Below are 19820 nucleotides of genomic sequence, written 5' to 3'. Positions count from 1 at the left end.
GCTACGGAGTTTAAGGAAAGAATAAAATCAATTGCAATGGATGAGCTGCAGTGGATTCTTTTAAAAATTAAAGTAAAAAATAAGGATGTCATCACCTTGTCCCACTCTCTAATTATTCCTGTGTCTTGATTTAGACTGTGACTTTAGATAAAACACTTTGCATTTTTTGGGTCCCTGATTCCTCATCTGTACGAAGAGGAGGTTGGTTTAGAGCAATGTCATAGTTCAGGCTGTTAGAATACCATAGATTGGGTGGCTTAAACAACAAACATTTATTTCTCATGGTTCTGGAGGCTGGAAGTGCAAGATCAGGGTGCCAACATGGGGTTCTCATTGAGGGCCCTCTTCCTGGCCCTGGAAAGCTACCTTCTTGCCATACCCTCACACGGTAGAGAGAGAGGGCTCTGGTCTCTCTCTTCATCCCCTCAAAAAGCACCAATCCCATCATGGCACTCTATGCTCTGACCTCATCTAAGCCTAATTACCTCCCGAATGCCCGGCCTCCAACATACAGATTTGGGGGGGCATAAACACTCAGTCCCTAGCAATTACTTCTGGGTCCCTGCTCTCTGATATTGTATATGAAGATACATATACAAAACTACCCACCAAATCAAAGTCAACTTATCTGCCCAGCTTTCAAGATCTTCCATAATGGGGTGCCATCCAAGGTATCAGATTTGCTTGTCAGCTTCCTCCTGGATGAACCCTCACCTCCCTTTAGACCAGTCTCTGGCGTGTCCTCTCTACAAGTTGTATTAATCCATTACCACTTTTTTTCCCCATATTCATCCTCTTCTCTTGGAGTGCACTCAACTCTCTCCATTGCCTCAAGAACTAGCCATTTTGTGGGAGTCATTCTTCCAGTCCTCAAACCATATTGCAGGGAATGATAATATTAATACAAAGTTTTCCTCCTGTGTAGTACAGAGGAGGTTTTAGGATTAACACAGAGAGGATTTTAAAAGGGAAGCTACTGGGGTGCTTGGGTGGATGAATCAATTAAGTATCTGACTTCAGCTCAGGTCTCTGTCTCTGCCTCTCAAAAATAAATAAACATAAAAAAAATCTTTTAAAGGGAAGTTGTTGTTGTTCTGTATTATTTTAGTTCAGGTAAATGCAGTTCTAAGAACTTTAAATTAAATTAAAATGTACAAATCTTGTCTCAGAGCTGCCATCATTAATCACAAAATTAAAGATTAACAGTATAGGAAAAGACAAAGGACATCAATTTAAGGTAAAGTACAGCTGAATATATATAGGATCACACTTTATATCTTTACAAATACCAAGTGAATTCTCTGATATTTGTGATAATATAAGAAGGCCACAGTATTAAGGATTTGCCATTCATTGTAACATTTTGCTGAAAACCGTTTGTATGCCTCCACACTAGGATTCAGTATTAAATATTTAATCAAAAAAGATTCCGGCTTGGATTTTTTTTCCCTAGGACTTGATCCATGGTAATCTTTGAAAAGTTTTGAAGCTGAAGGCAATAAAAGACATTCTTCTGATAATTGTCCATGGTAAGTCATTACTGTTCTTAGGAACACAGTACACAACGCAATTTGAAGAAACATCTGTAATGGTTATCTGAAATTATATCATAAGAACAATACTATTCTGAAAACAAAAAGAGCTTTTTAGGAGCCTTTATTACTGCTCCATGGGAATGCCTAATAATGTGTCTACTGATAATCTGGGATAAGCAGACAACTTTTAAGTGAGAAAATGGAATCTTTGGAAAAACTTTCAACATCATTAATAACGACACAATTCTGTTTTCCAACCATCCAAATGGTAGGGAAGTTCGTGTTGAAAGAGATGGAAAAAAGAAACTCCAGGAGTGGACAGCATCTCAGTTACTTGGAAGGCGGAGAGATGTGTATGCTGGACAGCTCTCTTTGCCCCTCCGGGTCCAGTCTCTACCCTTTTCCACCCTGCTTGTGCCTTGGGAGACAGACCTTGTCGGAGTGCATCAGTGGGGCTCCCTTGCCTCTGGCTTCCAGTCAGCCTCAGGCAATAGGAGACACTGGCAGATCAGTGGGCAGGACTTGTACGGATGTGCTTCCCTCTCAAAGGCCTCAGCTCTTGGTGGTGGCCCTTTTCTAGAGCTGCAAGTCCCGCTAGTTTCAGGTAACCGCTCCTTTTCCTTGTTATTGCAGATTAAGGGATGGTAGTGGCTAATGCCATTGGTGTTTCTGGAGTACTTCTCCATCTCTTCTTGGTTTTCCTTACCTTGGACACACCTTTCAAATTATTGCTGCATTAAATCCTTTCCAACCATCACTTTTAGGTTTGCCTTCCACCTCCTGCCGGGACCCTGAAATCTGCAGAGTATCTGCCAGTCTACCCAGACCCCTAACCAAGGGAGGACATCTTTCATCCTCATCTTCTCCTTCTAGAGTGAATGCCTGTTGCTCTGGCTTCTCCACAACCCATTCAACTTCTCCTAGCACAGCAGCCAGACTTTGCATTAGAGAACCGCCTGTCCCCATCTCTCAGTGCACGTGGCTTGGATGAGGCTGATCTCAGTACAACCCAGGGCTGAACATCTGATGTAAGTCAGGTCAATTAGGCTTAATCTCAGGAATCTCAGTTCCAATCTTCTGTGGGGGGCAAAGAGGTCTTTATTCAGTGAGACAGGTACCTGTAAGGGACATCACAAGCCTGGAACTGTTGGGCCAAGATCGAGGGCTTGCCTAAGTGTAAACCAATGAAGCGGGCAGGGTGCAAAAAGATGGAGAAGCAGGTCTAATATCATTATTTGGATCCCTGGATCCCACCATGCCTGAAGTTGATCCTTGGACACTGTAGTTTCCAAAGTGGTAAAAAATAAAAAATAAAAAATAAATTTAAAAAAAGGGGCACACCACTTTTTTGCTCAACTGAGTTGAGCTTTCTGTTGCTTGCTATGGAAAGATTCCCCCACACATTTGGAGAAAGGAAAAAGTAAAGAGTGTTAGAGACTGTGACTTCTAAAACGATGTCATCCAGATTTGCAGTATTGCTTTCACTGAGAACCCCAGCCCATAAGGTTTCCAGAAGCTACCTCTGGGTTGTGTTTATCATATGCCCTGGGGGCTACCAACACCTGCATTGCCCCTTTCATCCTCTGAAATCTGTGAGAGATGGGACGACACCAAATCAAACAACCCACTCTGTGTTGAATTTTGTGGCTCAGACTCAGGCATGAACTGGTGCAAACAAAGAACAATGGTGGAAAACAGCCGAATGCTGTGCTCAAGTATTATTTTCAAGTGCTGTTTGACTGGACCTTCTCAGATGACACGGTTCACTGGCAGGAAGGCTGTTTATTGCAACAATCATTATTCCCATTTACCTCCTATTACAATGTGAGTCACTGGGAGGTCAGACTATTCCAAAAGCCCAGTGTTCCTGAGCACTCAAGGTCAAGTTCAAGGGACAGCAATCAGGCATAGGGATAATGGCAAAGGCTCAATCCTTTGAAATGAAGAGAAGGGTTAATTCCCAGGAGATTGTCGCAAAGTGAGTTTTACTATTTTCAACATATCATGTAACTTGGGAAAAGAAATCAGAGTGAACAGTGTTAACATGACCCCAGGTCCTTCCCACCGTAGCTGTCCTCCCCAAGAACAAAGGTTAAATCTTCATTCATCCTTATACACTTCCCTCTACTCCTGCCTAGCGCCATGCCTTGCACATCGGTGCCCACAAATGATGGCATTTAGGGCCTGCTGACTTAAGAATACAGATAAAATATAAAATAATATGTCAAAAGAGTTGCTGGTAGTTGCTAAGGACTCCTTGTTATTATTATTGCTATTATTTGTAAATGTATCTATCTGTGTTAATAAGCATGTCATGAAAACACACAGAACCCTCCCCCCCCCTTTTTTTAATTTTTATTTATTTTTGAGAGACAGAGCACGAGCCAGGGAGGGGCAGAGAGAAAAACGGAGACACAGAATCCAAGGCAGGCTCCAGGCTCTGAGCTGTCAGCACAGAGCCTGACGCAGGGCTCGAACTCACGAGCTGTGAGATCATGACCTGAGTTGAAGTCGGACCCCCAACTGACTGAGCCACCCAGATGCCCCCAGAAACCCCCCTTTTAAAGCAACATATGCAACTTCCTTACCTGAGAAGGCAAAAGCTCCATTTTGAGTTTATTTTCCCCAACCTTCCTATGTGTTAGAGTCAATACCCATCCGCTCGCTTAACTCATTCATCCATTCAACAATCTGTGGCCACCTGCAATCTGCAATGTATTGGACTATATCTGGGGAAGCCAGAGCTGATGAAGACACAGCCCCCATGTATAACACAAAAGCAAACCTGGTGGAGATGGCCAAGAAACCCGAGCAGCCTGTGAATGAAGGACCCAGCGTGTGGCACGAGGTAACTGACTTCATGGCTGCAACAGGTGCTGGGGAATCGCTGGGGAAAATGACTATTACCAGGGGAGCATTTTCCTTACCTTATCTGCAAGCCAGCCCAGATGCCTGATCTCTCGGCTCCCAGCAATGCCTGTTTTCCCCAGCTGCTCTCTGACCTCAGCAATCACTTGGATCAGCAGGTCACTAACATTGGAATGGATGGCACTGAACCAGGCCTGGGCAGTGGCTGAGTCCTTGCTCCTTAGAATCACTGTGTGCTTAGCATCTGGAGAGTGAATTTCAAGCTGCCTAGAGAAGCAAAGAGAGAAGGGTTAGAATGTTTCCTGGCAGATCATACTTTGTCAAGTCTGGGCCACAAAAGGTGAATGAATTCTTTACTTTTACTTTTGTACTCTGTCAGTTTCACATGGTTTGTCTTAATGCTCCCATCACTCATTCCTTCACTCATTTGTTCAACCACAAACATCTACTGAGTGCCCAGGCATTGTTCTAGAACCTGGGGACATCAACTGAATTAAGGCTATTTAGATTTCCTGTTATTTGGCTGACTGGCTTATCAATAGTATCATATCAAAACTTCCAAACTATGAGCTGATGTTAATTTGTTTTACCTCTCAATCCACAGAGGATTGTAATAGTACGCTCACATCCTTGCTGCTCCTGTAGGAAGTATACTGAAATATCTAGCCACACTCTTAATCCTACTGCTCAGTATTAATTAATCCTACTGCTCAATATTAATTGTGAATATTGAAGAATCATAGATGACCAAACTTTGTACTCCTTAGGAATCCTGTCTGTGGCACATTTACCTACTACTTACCCTTAGACATGTGTGTTGAAGAAGTGAATTGGCCTAGGAAGGGGTAACACTGGGCAGAGAGATGCACTAAGAGTTGTTCTATTTAAAGTCAAACAGGGAAGGAAGGAAGGAAGGAAGGAAGGAAGGAAGGAAGGAAGGAAGGAAGGAAAGAAAAGGAAAGGAAAGGAAAAGAAGGAAGGAAGGAAGGAAGGAAGGAGAGAAAGGAAAAACAGAGGAAGGAAGGAAGGAAGGAGAGAAAGGAAAAACAGAGGAAGGAAGGAAGAGACAGAAGGTAAGGAGAGAAAGCACAGAGAGTAGAGGAGAGGACAGGACTATTCCATCACCAAAAATCCCTCCCTCCAGCTATCCCCGGTTGTTACAATGCTCCCCTCTCCACTGCCATCCTAAATTTCTGGCAACCATTAACCTGTCCTTCACACCTATAATCTTTAAGACAGGAAATTTTTGTTATAGGGAGAAAAAAAAAACCCCACATTTATTCATTCATGTATACATGCAAATAAATACTTTTACATTCGTGTTTGTATCAGAAAGATGTAGGGATTGGGAAATTCAAACTGAAAAAAAATGACCCATTTATTATTTTGTCCCTTCATTATTATGCTACAATTCACTGAATATTTACTATTTTTAATTTTTTTAATTTTTTAAGTTTATTCATTTTGAGAGAGAGAGAGACAGTGTAAGTGGGTGGGGGGCTGCAGAGAGACAGGGAGAAAGAGAATCCCAAGCAGGCTCCTCGCTGCCAGTGCAGAGCCTGAGGTGGGGCTCGAACTCATGAAACTGTGAGATCATGACCTGAGCCCAAACCAAAAGAAGAACATTTAGCCGACTGAGCCACCCAGGCACCCCAAATATTTACTATTTATAAATATATTTCTCCTAATATTCCCAGGACTGATACTATTAATCCTATGTAACAGAAGAAAAAAAAAAACCTGAAGTTTGTTCAGAGAGAGGAAGAATTTACCCAAGGCCACACAGTGGTTCTAGGATTCAAACCTATGTTGGTTAGGCTCAAAAGTCCATGAGTTTAGATACTGCATTAGAGTGTCTCTCCTCAAGACTGGACAACATTCAGTAGGGGAGCACCCTTGTCTTCCACAGCTGTCTCGAGTCTATTCTTATGCTCAATAGTACCCTTAGTTCCTGAGTTTCAAACTAACAATTTTGCAAATCACCTGAAAATAAGTCCCAATGCAACCTGGCCTCCTTTACATTCAAAACCAAACTTTTAGAGAGAGTAGACCTTTTTACTCATAAACTTAAATTAGAGAAAAGGAATGATTTCGAAAGTGGAATGTCTCTGGGGGAGTTTTAGCAATAATTAGCATTTTTTTTTTTTTTTTTTTGGTAAAAAATGTGCAAAACAAGACTCTTCACTAAGACTCCAAAGGTTTCCTGTGATAACACAGGGAATTCTTTAGGTGACATTTGTCCTCACTCAGAAGAAAAAAAAAATCTCATGCCTCTTGGGCACTTTTCAAAGAAACGGGAGATAAATCTTGCCCAAAGTTCTTACTGTTCAGTATAGTTACATAACCAAATACCAACCAGGGTTCTCAGAAAGCATTAATGAGAGTTCAAGGCACTTTTGCTTGTTTTTTCCTTATTTTAAAGATTTTATTTTTTACTTTATTTTTTAATTTTACATATAGAGAGAGTGAGTGAGCAAGGGAGGGGAGTAGAGGAAGAGAGAGAATCTTAAGCAGGCTCCACAGTCAGTGAGGAGCCTGATGTCGGGCTTGATCCCACGACCCTAGGATCATGACCTGAATGGAAATCAAGAGTCGGACACTCGACTGACTGCGCTACCCAGGTGCCCCTTAAAGATTTTATTTCTACATAATCTCTACACCCAATGTGGGGCTCAAACCCAAAACCCTGACATCAAGAGTCGCACACTCCAGCAACTAAGCCAGCCAGCGTGCCCCTCAATGTGCTTTGCAAATTATTCCAACATGATCTGTTATTCTCGAAATTTAAAACCTGCCAGTATTTCATTTGCAGTATTTCCTTTTGAAGATCTGGATTTGTTTTTAAACAAATGATGGCTTGGGAAGCCGCCACTCCCCAGGTATCACACACACATATACAAATGATGCCAGCGAAAAAGAAAGAAAACCAAGAATATCTTCTTTGTTGGATTGTCGGCATGCCCCCGGAGGAAAGCTGACTTGTAAACAAAGGTACAGGCTACTGATGCAGAGGCCTGTTTTCCCCAGGCTTTGACAGCATTTATCATCATTAATTTTTAAGTAAACTTTTTAAGTATAACGTAGACAGAAATGTGTACAAATTGCTGTGCAATTTTGTTTGTCTTCAATTGTTGTCATTGCCTGAAGTACAGGGAGGATCTTGGACTATTTCTGGAGCAAAGTAGCAGGTCCTGTGCTTTTCTCGTGGTGGTTCTCAAAGTGCGGCAGATCAGCAGCAGCAGCAGCAGCAGCAGCAGCAGCGGGGACACTTACTAGAAAAGCAAATTCTCAGTTCCCACCCTGGAGCCACAGAGTTAGGAATTCTGGGGGTGGGGCTCAGGAATCACCCTCCAGGTATATCTGATGCAATTCAAGTTTGAGGAAGTGCTGCTCTATGGGTTCATAAGAAGCCCTGAGCTTGGTTGGTTGCCAGGGTTCCCAGTGGCTGAGGAGGACACGCCAAAAGGGGATGGAACTCCTCCAAGCAGCCTCAAAGTCTCAAAGAAAGAACACAGAGGACACCATAGGCCTGTGGCCTTTTATAGTCCAAAAAAAAGGGGGGGGGGCAGAAAAAGCTCTCAATCGAAAATATTCTTCAGACACCCCTGAACAGGTTTTGGTTTTTGTTTTGAATCATTTAACTAAATACATATGCTTGGACCCCATCCCAGACCTAGGAATTTCCAGAGGTTGACGCCTGAGTATATGCTTTAAATGTTCCATAAATTATATGGATTAAGGGCCATGGCAGGCCTCCCTCAGCCCAAGTTCAAGCCCTCTGCAGAGCTGAGTGTCATAAGAAGGCAACACAGCAGAGGGCTCCCGGGCAGTGCATTAACTGTCCACGGCTGTGACACAACTGCCCCCGTGATTAAGTGGCTGACAACCCCAAACGTTTGTTATTTCAGTTTCTGAGGTGCATGGATTTGAGAGTGGCTTAGTGGGGTGTCTCTGGTTCAAGGGCTCTCGTGTATTTGCAGTCAGGATGTCAGCGGTGGCTTTGGCATCTGAAGGCTTGACTGGGGCTCCACTTTTTGGATGGTGCACTCATTTGGCTGTCTGGCTGTCTGCAGGAGGCCTCAGTTCCTTGCAACATGGGCTTTTGCAGATGCTACTAAGTATCTTCATGACATGGTAGCTGGTTTCCCCCAGACAGCAAGAAGGAACTGCTATTTATTTTACCACCCAGCCTCTGTTATTATATGTAGAGCACCGGGTGGAGACCGGGTCGTAAATAACGTAGGGGTCCCATGTGGCAGGAAGAGTCTTCTCAGGTGGGCTTTGGTTCAACTCTTTTTCAGAGTATTTGGACTTGGAGGAAAGTCATGAAAAACGAAAAAGTCATACAAGGACTATCTCTAACAGCCTGGAATGGAAAAAGGATAACTCTGGGAAGAGCGGCATGAGTCTTCTGTGAGATCTTGGATGATTTGGAGCAAACCTGATAATACATCCCCTATTATCCCATCTACCTCTGTTCTACCCAAAACAGCCACACCAGGCTCATGTTTAAGAGCGTAAGTTGCTAAGATTTGCAGCCATCATTAGAGCTACAAACGTTTGTTGATGCCCTCTGTGTTTTCTCAACTACCTAAACTAACCAGCAACCACCAGGATGAAAGGAGATGGGAAATTGTTTTACCTTTCTGGAATATTTTGCCGACAGCATACCCCAAAAGAACCACTTTCAAATATTTCATAACACCCATTTTTTTTAAAGCGATTTCAACTCCAATAACTACTTCATCAATTTGCAAATGCACAGGAGCTAAATATGAAGACATAAAGTAAAAATAGGGGAAGGAGGGGGTGGGAGAGAAAGAAAAGGAAAATAGGAAAAACTCAAGGGTGGGAAAATTAAGGTGTGCGAAAATGCTATGGTGGCCGGGTAGCTGAAGTCATTAAAGTCGGGGAACCAAATCCACATGACACAATGGAGGGGCAAAAACACGGGGCAGAACAGCGAGACTCGTGTCATGCCACTGATTTAAAAATGATGTATATAGGGGCGCCTGGGTGGTGCAGTCGGTTAAGCGTCCGACTTCAGCCAGGTCACGATCTCGCGGTCCGTGAGTTCGAGCCCCGCATCAGGCTCTGGGCTGACGGCTCAGAGCCTGGAGCCTGTTTCCGATTCTGTGTCTCCCTCTCTCTCTGCCCCTCCCCCGTTCATGCTCTGTCTCTCTCTGTCCCCAAAATAAATAAACGTTGAAAAAAAAAAAATTAAAAAAAAAATAAATAAAAATGATGTATATAAATGTTTGCAAAGGTGGAGACTGTGCTGGGAAATGTATCCAGGTGGGTTCAATGAGCAGGGAAAGTGTGACAAGAGGAAAAGACTGGAAAGGAGATTTCACTGTCTCACTTTCTGTCTTCTGAATTTTGTTCCACGTATCCATCGTGTACTCACTGTGTTGGAATGGCAGCGAAGGGGGAGGGGAGGAAGAGCAGGTACATTGGCCTGTAGGTTAACACAACCTTGTCTCAAGTCCAAGTTCTGTCATTTATGAACTATACTCTCTTACGACTGTCTGTGGCTCCGTCTGCCCAATCTCCATTTCCCCTTTCTGGCACCAGGCTTTACACCCCCGTTCTCAGCTTTATTAGTTTGGGGGCTCAATGGTGTGAGGGTTGTAGGTGTGATATAATTTAAGACATGGAGATTCAGGCCCAGGATTCCTGGAGGAATAACTGCTAAGGAGATGGGTTTTTTTTGTTTGTTTTTGTTTTTTCCTCATCATATATACAAAGGGATCAAATAACATCATGGATCGGAGGGTCTGCCCGCAAACAAAGCCAACGTTGAGGAAAGCAGAGCTGAGAGTCCTGGATCCAGCCAAACCTGACACACAGCATATCTTTGTATTTTTCTCCTATGTTCCCCTTTCTGCTTAATTTGAGTTGGGTTGTCAAATACAACTAAAAATCCTGACTCATTCACTGACCACAAACAGATCACATGATTTCAATGAGCCTTGAGTCTCCCCTATAAAATAGGAGTGGTGGTGGTGATGATGAGAATGATGATGAAGTGATAATGATGATTATAATGGAGATACTTATAATAAAACCGTCAGAGGTTACTAGAGCATCAAATGAGATAGTAATTGTGAAAGTGCTCTGTGAACTTGTAAATCCTGATGTTAGCAGTTGTCATTTACGCTTTTGGCATTTTAAGACTCTTGTTGGCTCGGAAACTGGGAAAAGGAACTATATTAGTGAATACAATGCTTGTGAACTATCTGCACATACAGGCACATATAAGCAAGTTCTCTCTTTCCTAGCTGCACCATAAATAAAGAGACAGGCATGTAAATCCTAGTAAATCTCTTGAGTTACAAAATAGACATGGAAACATGTGGTGATTTCTTCATACAAGAATTTCTTAGCACGTGTTGGGGGCCACAGAGGCATGGACAGTACATGATCCCTGTCCCCAAGAAGCTCACCATGTATAGTAGGATGAATAATGTTGCTGCAAATTCATTTCTACTCAGATCCTCAGAATGTGACTGATTTAGAAATATAACCTTTGCAGAAGTAATTCATGTAAGGCTGGTGCTGACGTCCTTTTCCCATTAACTACCCACTGAATTAGAGTGGGTCCTAAATCCAAGGGGGTGCCATTGTAAGAGACAGAAAAGACACACAGAGAAGAAGGCAATATGAAGATGGGCACAGAGATTGGAGGGATGTATCCACAGCCAAGGAATGCCAAACATCGGCAACTACTGGAAGCTGGGAGAGAGGCGTGGGATGGTTTCTCCCTCAAAGCCTCTGGAGGGAACCAGCCCTGCCAACTCCTTGATTTCACACTTCTGGCCTCCAAAACCAAGAGAGAATAAATTTCTGTCGTTTTAAGTTTTCCAGTTTGTGCCCACTTTGTTACGGCAGTCCTAGAAAACTAACACACCATGTAACTATCTTCTTGCGGGTAGTTGAATGAGAACTGCGTTAATGTGTAAAACACACAGATGCTTAAAGTAATTTGTAAGATGCAGATCGCTTAGAACTATGGCAATCATGCTTCCACTTCAACACATATTGGCGTTAAAAAGTCTTCTCTTTGGCAAAAAACAAAAACAAAAAAAACACCCCCTCCAAAAAAAAACCAGACAAAAAAACCTTACCCCCCACCAACATTCAATTCTAGATGCAGAAAGAGAAAGGAATGAGGGGTATATATAAAACACGCAGAAGCATGCAGGGCCATAGTAGGCCATCGTCAGTAAATCAGAGTGCCTTCTACCTCCCTCCTGGCACTAAAAAAAAGAAAAAAAAAATCTGGACAACCTCCTCGCTAGCTGATGAGTCCTACATTTCTGGAAGCGGGAAAGAGGAGGGAGGGAGGGAGTGAAGGAGCAATAAAGTCAGGATGGCTGATTGGAGCTATTTTCAGCAGCCTGGTCTTTTATAACTCCTATTTTGTTCCCCAGTTGAACTGACCACTGCTTGATGAATTGTGTTTATCTGTAGTTCAGCGATAAAGTTCTCTTTTAATTCCCTGCTGAATAGAAATATTTAGGGCAATGCCACAGCTGTGTTTATTCTCACACTCCACCACAGTTATGTAAATACTGCCTATGGAACTATTTCTGATAAAGGCCCGTCCCAACCCCGAGGAATTACACGCTCGCTCTAGATGTCTGCCAAGATGAGCAGTTTCCATCCAGCTTGGCACAGCCTATGAATGATATCACAGCTTCTCAGAGATCATTTGGCAAACCTCACAATAAAAGAGTAATTTTCTTACCCTCTTACTCTTTCAAAGACTCCCACGGAGACGATTAATATTTCCCAGAGTCCTCTGCTTCCCCTGTTCAGAAACACGAGGCCAACACATAGAACTTGAAGCCTCCTGACACGAACTTAATAAATAAAACTGGCGGCCGGGCAACAAAAGTTTCACGTGACCTTTCCCCTCCAACGTGAGGCTGGAGGAAACACGGATGAAGGTAGCTGGAAGCATAAGGCCTGCGGCCTTGCAGCAGCCACTGGGAACTGAGGGGGACTCAAACTACATGGTCATTGTCATTACGATTGCTTCCAGTCCGTGAATCTGGGATTCCCATGGCTGATAAAAAATATCTCCCAACAGACAAATACATGGCACCATTAACAGTGGCTGTCTCTACACAGGTGAACTTTGACGTGTTCTTCTATCTCCAGTTGTCTGCTTTTCTTTAATGTCTAATATTTTCTTGAAATGCCATCACACAAATACGAGAAGAAAAGTTTCTTGAAGGAAAGGAATGTCTGCACGCCTTTTCACTAGGAAAAATATTGCTATGTGAACAAGAATACACTACAGAAAAACTCAGATTCTTTTTTAAAATCCTCAAGTTGGTTGGAACTAAAAGACTTCAAAAGAAAGAGATAGAATGATCTGTATTCACAATATTCATAATGAGGAGAGGACCTTGTCCTGTGGGGGTGAAAACTTCACCACCAAACATGTTCCCTTTCCTCATTTCATCCCTCCTACCATCTATGAGGTGCATGGTTTTAGTGTGTTTACCTCACAGAGGAGAAGACGTCACCTCAGAGAGGCTGGTGTGTCGGGCCTTCCAGTTAGTAAGAGGCAAAGCCGAAACTGGATCCCTAGTGCATCTGACTATAAGGCCTGTCTTCATCGTTCTGTTCCATTGAGTAGGATGTTTATAAAACATGGTTTGTTGCTGAAAAGAGTAGAGAACATTTTTCACCTTGGTTGCTGCTCAACATCTTTCACATACCCTTGCTGCGTATTTGGAAAGTTTTCTAAATTATGAGTTGAGCTTCCCCATGGTAGAAGCCAGAATTCAAGCCCCCAGTCTTTCTTGCTGCCGGGACTCAGAGCCATGCACTCAAAACGGCAAGGATGCACCGTGAGAAAGTAGTTGTGTATGGAATCCATCTTCTGGCAAGGATGGCGGTGGAGGCATCCAGATCTAAATGGCACCAGTGGCAGAGCTTGGCCAGTCCCCAGTTGTCATTGGTGCAAGCTGAGGCAGTTGTGGGAGCTGAGACATGGTTGTTAAGTGGTGGCAACAGTGGTGTCTTTTCTAGAACAGCCTTCACAATGTGAATGGGTGTGGAGCCTGGCCTGTCTCTCTGAGCTCTTTGTAAAATATGTGAGCACGCTAATATCCTCAGCTAGAGTTGCTTCTATTGCCTGAAACTACAATCCCCCGCTAAGCATGTAGATTTAGGAATCTGGTTGCCACGATGGGAGCTAATGAGATCACCTAAGGAATATGTCAAGTGTGAGCAGTTAATAGAAAAGAAGCCAGAAAAGGTGTTCTGCTGTTTTTCACAATATCCCGTTTCAAAAACAGGTCACGCACGACATAGTATTCTGTTAGGCTCTGAGGGAGCCTGACGATATCTCTCCTATTGGCTGGGTTTCAGCTTTTCAGTAACACATAAATTTACAAAATATGTGAAGAATTTCAGCACTTCAACTTTCCTAGGGGAATGATATTGTTATCAAAGTTTTAGAAGAGGAGTCAGCTAATGTCAAACCAGAGAAAACATTTTGTTTTTTCTGCTACGTACTTCATCTGTACCTCACAGAATAATACTCTGTGATTTGACCCTGCTCAACTGATTTTTTTAAAGCCATCTAAATATGCAATGTGCTATGCAGGTCAAATAAATGTACATTTGTCTCTAGATTCTTAATATTATACAGTGACAGAATTAACAGTCCATCCCAGAGTCCAGTCCAGAGCACAGTGTCTGGAGTCTGGACATCTATTTTGCTTCTTTTGAATTAGATTATTTTGGACCAGAATTAGCAAATAAAAATATAGGATGTCCAGTTAAATTTGAATTTCAAATAAACAACAAAGAGATTTGTGTGTGTGTGTGTGTGTGTGTGTAAAATACGTCTTGCACAATACCTAGTAGTAGAAATGGTATAAAGAACATGGATTAGAAAGTGTACAGAAGGGGCGCCTGGGTGGCTCAGTCGGTTGGGCGTCCGACTTTGGCTCAGGTCATGATCTCACTGCTCATGGGTTCAAGCCCCCCATCGGGTTCTGTGCTGACAGCTCAGGGACTGCAGCCTGCTTCAGATTCTGTGTCTCCCTCTCTCACTGCCCCCCCCCCCCACTCTGTCTCTCTCTCTCTCAAAAATAAATAAACGTTAAAAATTTTTTTAAAAAGTAAAGTACAGAAAATAAAACTGATAGGACTTTATGATGGATCAGCTATGAGAGATGGGGAAGAGAGAAGTGTCAAGGAGGTTTCTGGCTTAGACAGCTGAATGAATGACAATGTCTATTAATAAGATAAAAAGCTGAAATGGCTCAGATTTGGAAAGAAACACAAGTTTGGGTAAATATCTCCGTCTTCATTTAGATATCTTCTAACAACTTCAAACTTGTAGGGTATACATCTACCGGCTACTCCCAAAGAGTCGGTCTGTTCTATGGTTATTTTATTTTAATGGAATCAACATCTTCCCAATAATCCAGTTTGGATAACCCAATCATTCTTGTGCCTCCTGTTCTCTTCTCCTGGTACCCATTCAGTCTCCAAGGTTTATAAGTTTTATCTTGGTTGTATCTCCCTTTCAAAGAGCTAACCAGATTGTAAATTACCAAGTTTTCTCAGTGGAGCTAAGGCAATCAGTTGTCTAGGATGGAATAGAAGTTTTACTTTGCAGGCAACTTTGATCAAATGGTAATGGTTGCCTGAAATAAAATTTTAAAAGAGGCTGAGGTCTCCTAGACTCAACTAGAAAAGTAGCATCATCATATATTGACGTCTGCCATGGACATGGGAGTAGGAATTGGGAGTACTTTTGTTGTCTATTCAATATTTCTAGAAAGCATTTTGAATTTTTTTTTCAACGTTTATTTATTTTTTGGGGGACAGAGAGAGACAGAGCATGAACGGGGGAGGGGCAGAGAGAGAGGGAGACACAGAATCGGAAACAGGCTCCAGGCTCTGAGCCATCAGCCCAGAGCCTGACGCGGGGCTCGAACTCACGGACCGCGAGATCGTGACCTGGCTGAAGTCGGACGCTTAACCGACTGCGCCACCCAGGCGCCCCTAGAAAGCATTTTGAAATGTGGCTCTGACATGTAGCTTGTGATTGCCCCAAGCTTAGAGAGAGTCATGGCTTTTGGTCATCTCAAAATTTCTCTTTCAAGATTTATCCCTTTATAGTTTATACATTATGTTATGATATATATTATATATCATATATTATATATCATATATATGATATATATTATGTTAATATCCCCCCATTGCCTGACATACAGATGGGTAACCCATAAGTATCTCCTAGGCTAGGTGAATGGATGGCTCTATTACTAAAAGTTTTGTCCAGACTCTATGGTGGGTCCCTTTCCAACCTCTTGTGAAAGTTCTATAACTGCCTCCCTGTATGTTTTGTTTCTCCCTTACTAGACGTTAACCCTTTCAGTCTTGAATGGTGAATTTAATGCTAATGTAAAAGGTACTTCAGTTCTAAATCATTTCTTTAATATATTTTTAAAAAGTCAAACATGTTTTAATGTCCCATGAGAATCGTTTCCATGGATAATGTGTAATAGCAGTCAACTCCAAAATGTTTATTTTATTTTATAGTATTTTGTTTATCAGATAATGTGTCATACATGATTTTCTTGGGCTTAAAATAATCAATTTGTGGTCTTGTGAACTTTATCCAGTTTGGATGTAAAAGCAGACAGCCTTATAAATATGTAAATCAAGGTTAAAAGATGATACAAAATTAAAACAGCAAGGAATATTAATTCAAAGGATGAACTTATATCTTAAAGGTAAGAACAGAAGTGGATGCCATCTAACTCATTTATGTCAGAGTTGCATGTAAAACAATGAGATATATTTGTCTCACTCATGTACAAAATTGCAAGATGCCTTTTCATTCACTAACTTACAATTATTTTTGAGTGCCTAGTACCTAGACCTGGCATTGGGCACATGAGGGGAATGGGACTCAACACAGATACGGTTTCTGTGTTCCTTGAGATTACAGTCCAGCAATCTTGGACAAGCACACACTTTCTTAAGTTTTCATATAACATGAAAAATTCCTAATTCCCAATTTGTATCTATTTTAGGAGCAACCTTTTATTCAGCTCTTAATAAACTAAGCAATAACTTACCACCGTGAAGTTGGCAGCTTCTTATACAACAGTAACAGTACTCCACCAAACCCAAAATATCACTCATCCATTCTGTTTTAATTTCTACTATGTCTTTTTCTTTTTCTTTTTTTAAATGAGGGAGGAGAAGAAAAGGGGAGAAGGGCAGAACCACTGTATCTCTAGGAGAAGATGTGTTACCAGGAGAAGGCCATTAAGCTGTTAATATCCCTTCAACAAGGATTATTAGTAGCCACTACCCAGCAGAGAAGAGGTCCCCAGGAGAATGGTGAAGACGAGGCCAAAGTTGGATGAGACGAGAAGGATTCCTCTACCACATGAAGGGACTAGAGTAGCCAGGGAATTGGGGTTCAGAAAGTGAAAAAGACCACAGGCAATTTTAGTTAGTATGGGAGCACTAGATAAAGAGGAGAAGCAGAAACTAAAATTATCCTAATTTAATGTATGAATAAATGAATGATCAAAGTGAGATTTAGCAATTTAGAAAGAATTCAGAGGTCATTTAACTCAAGCACTCATTTCAAAGATGAAAAATCTAACTTCCGGGAAGACAGGATTTATTTATCCAAGGTCACACCGACAGGTAGTAGTATTATTGAACCTAGAATCCAGACTTCTTACCAACCATGTTTATCCAAGTTCAGAGACTAGGCACAGAGAGCTCATGACGTGCTGAGGCCAACTTAACTTTCTTTACAATTTTCCAGAGGGCTGGTCCTGAATTTGGGGCTGATACCTCTTTCTGCATTTGAAACAGTTACTGTAATACTTCGTAGATATTTCATTGTCAAAGTATTTATGGACATGACAGCTTCATAATTATTTTCTCTGTGAAGCCTTTGCTCAAAGACACATTCACCTCTTTTGTAGATAGCAATAATCATTTCATTACTTGAAGGATTTAAACAAGCACAAACAAATCAGCTACCCACAAAATTGCTATTTTTAAAAAATCTGTATCTGAACTATCTAGACAAGTTTTAAATTGTCATGCAATTCTGCACTGGTTGCAAGAGAGAGTGAAAATCAGAATAATGCTAATGATCATCCCAAGTTTCAAAAGGTCACACTACATGAGATTCAATCTTCCTCATTCTTACAGTAAATGCCAAGGTGCCAAACAAGTTGGGAAGAGAGTCAATCTCTTTGTGAAGCAGGAAAGCTATGGGTTAGATTTGTTTAATTTTATTTTGACTTCATTAGTTTTTTGTTTTTTGGTTTTTTTTTTTTAAGAAAATAGGCATTAAAATAGAACTGGAAAGTTATTACACATGAAGGAAATTTATTTGAAGATTTCTACTTCTTTTTTTTAATTTTTTTTAATTTTTTTCAACGTTTATTTATTTTTGGGACAGAGAGAGACAGAGCATGAACGGGGGAGGGGCAGAGAGAGAGGGAGACACAGAATTGGAAACAGGCTCCAGGCTCTGAGCCATCAGCCCAGAGCCTGACGCGGGGCACGAACTCACGGACCGCGAGATCGTGACCTGGCTGAAGTTGGACGCTTAACCGACTGCGCCACCCAGGCGCCCCAAAGATTTCTACTTCTTGACAGAGAGGTGCATGGGGAGGAGGAGTCAGGAGAAGGGCAGGCCATGGAGGGGAGAGAAGAATGCCCAGATTCTGGAGTTGCTACCAGGGAGAGCTGAGCTCCTCAGCTGGTCAGATGCCTGCTTCTGCCTATAACATTCAAAACACTTGTTCCCTCCAGATGTGCAAGTCAATTGATTAAACTTTCTATTTTCAGCTTTGTACCCTTGGGCAATCTGCATGAGGACTGTTTCTCAATTAGCCTGGACTGCTTTTACCAAGATTTCAATACAAGTCTTCCAAAACAAAACACAACAAAACAAAACAAAAAACCCAAAGCAACCAGTTATTGAGATGGGGCATGAATCACTCATGCAAAAATGTTTATTGAATGCTTGCTCTCTGCCAGGCAGTCTGCTAGGTATTAGGGATATTGAGTCCAACAGCATAGCCATGTCCACAGTGCTGAAGGAAGGTGCTGGCAAACAAGAACCCCATGCTTGCCCTCCAGGACAGGCCAAATGGTACGGGGGTTAGAATTTCGTTAATGGAGTCAGTCAGTCTTGGTCTATGCACTGGCTACGAGCTGAACATCCTTGAGTGAAGGACTCAACCTCTCTCCGTTTCAGTTTCCTCAACTACAAACAGGAGTGGGCTGAATTATCACAAATGCAATCCTTGGAACAGTGATGATCCTGAAGCTCACTTTTGAAGGAAGAGAATCAGTTGGCTAAATCAAAAAGGAGTAGTAGTAGCCAAGGGGAGTATCTCAGGGAGAGGGACAGCTGAACAGAGGACAGAAGGGGAAAACTGTATTGCACATTATGGAAACTGTGTGTAGTTCTTCAATGGCCTGGACAAAGTTTAGGGGAGAGGTGGACGAGGAAGTGGGATTACAAACGGGAGAGTCCAAAGGGGACCCACAGACAGAATTTCATTAAAGCAAGTGATGCGATCAAGCTGTATTTTAGTGAGATGGTGCCGGGGAGATGGGATTGGAGGGGAGAGAGACTGGAGGCAAGACTGGGACATCTCTGCAGTGACAGAGGTGGCTGCAGGAGAAATGCAAGGGGAAGGACACTTTAGATATTAAAGGAAGGTCAAACTATAGCAGAGTAAGAAGAGCATTCTATTGTGACCATTTGATTTATGAATTAAACTTGTATCTTTGGGAAAATGTGTCCTCCAAATATTGAATTAAAAATACCCTTGCATGAGTACAGGAGTCGGCTAGGCATGGGGGGTGGGTGGGCAATGGGATACAAAGATAAGCTGGATGTAGTCCAACCCATTTATAGTTTAATGAGGGGGATGGTACCAAAATAATTCTAATACATGGCAGAACAGGTGTGCCATTAAGGAAGCATGGAGTATCCAAGGAAGGCATGCTGGAGTGTAAGGATCAGGAAATCCTTCAGGAAGAGAAAGGCATGTTAGATGGGGCTTACAGAATAAGAGGATTTGACAGCTGGGGAATGAAGAGAGGGCATTCCAGTCTGTGGGGACCATCCATGACCAGGGGCAGAGACTCACAAATACTGAGGTGTTCAAGAATAGAATATAGTCCAGCTTTTCTGGAAAACTATAACTGCATTTATTTTTTAACAGTGTTGCTGAGATACAATTGACATACAATCAACTGTACTTTAAGTGTGCAGTAAGTTTGGACAGATGTATATCCACCATGATGACACTGCTTCCCTCCATTTCTCTTTCTATAGCTTAGTTTGCATTATCTAGAATTTTAGCAAATGGAATCATTTAG

At 42.1% G+C, this 19820-nt stretch overlaps 1 protein-coding gene across 3 annotated transcripts in view; it reads right to left on the bottom strand.

Annotated features, from left to right (window-relative positions):
- The window catches only part of SNTB1 (syntrophin beta 1), a 237128-nt gene that overhangs the window by 90960 nt on the left and 126348 nt on the right, over nucleotides 1-19820 (bottom strand). For all 3 annotated transcript variants that reach the window (XM_045453795.1, XM_045453796.1, XM_045453794.1), the window contains one exon: nucleotides 4463-4670. In XM_045453795.1, coding sequence (XP_045309751.1) covers nucleotides 4463-4670 — 208 coding nt within the window. The remainder of the gene's footprint in view (nucleotides 1-4462; nucleotides 4671-19820) is intronic.

Source organism: Leopardus geoffroyi, chromosome C3 (assembly GCF_018350155.1).
Source record: "Leopardus geoffroyi isolate Oge1 chromosome C3, O.geoffroyi_Oge1_pat1.0, whole genome shotgun sequence".
NCBI lineage: Eukaryota > Metazoa > Chordata > Mammalia > Carnivora > Felidae > Leopardus > Leopardus geoffroyi.
Note: the sequence above shows the minus strand (reverse complement) of the source record. Positions and strands in the feature narration are given on the sequence as shown.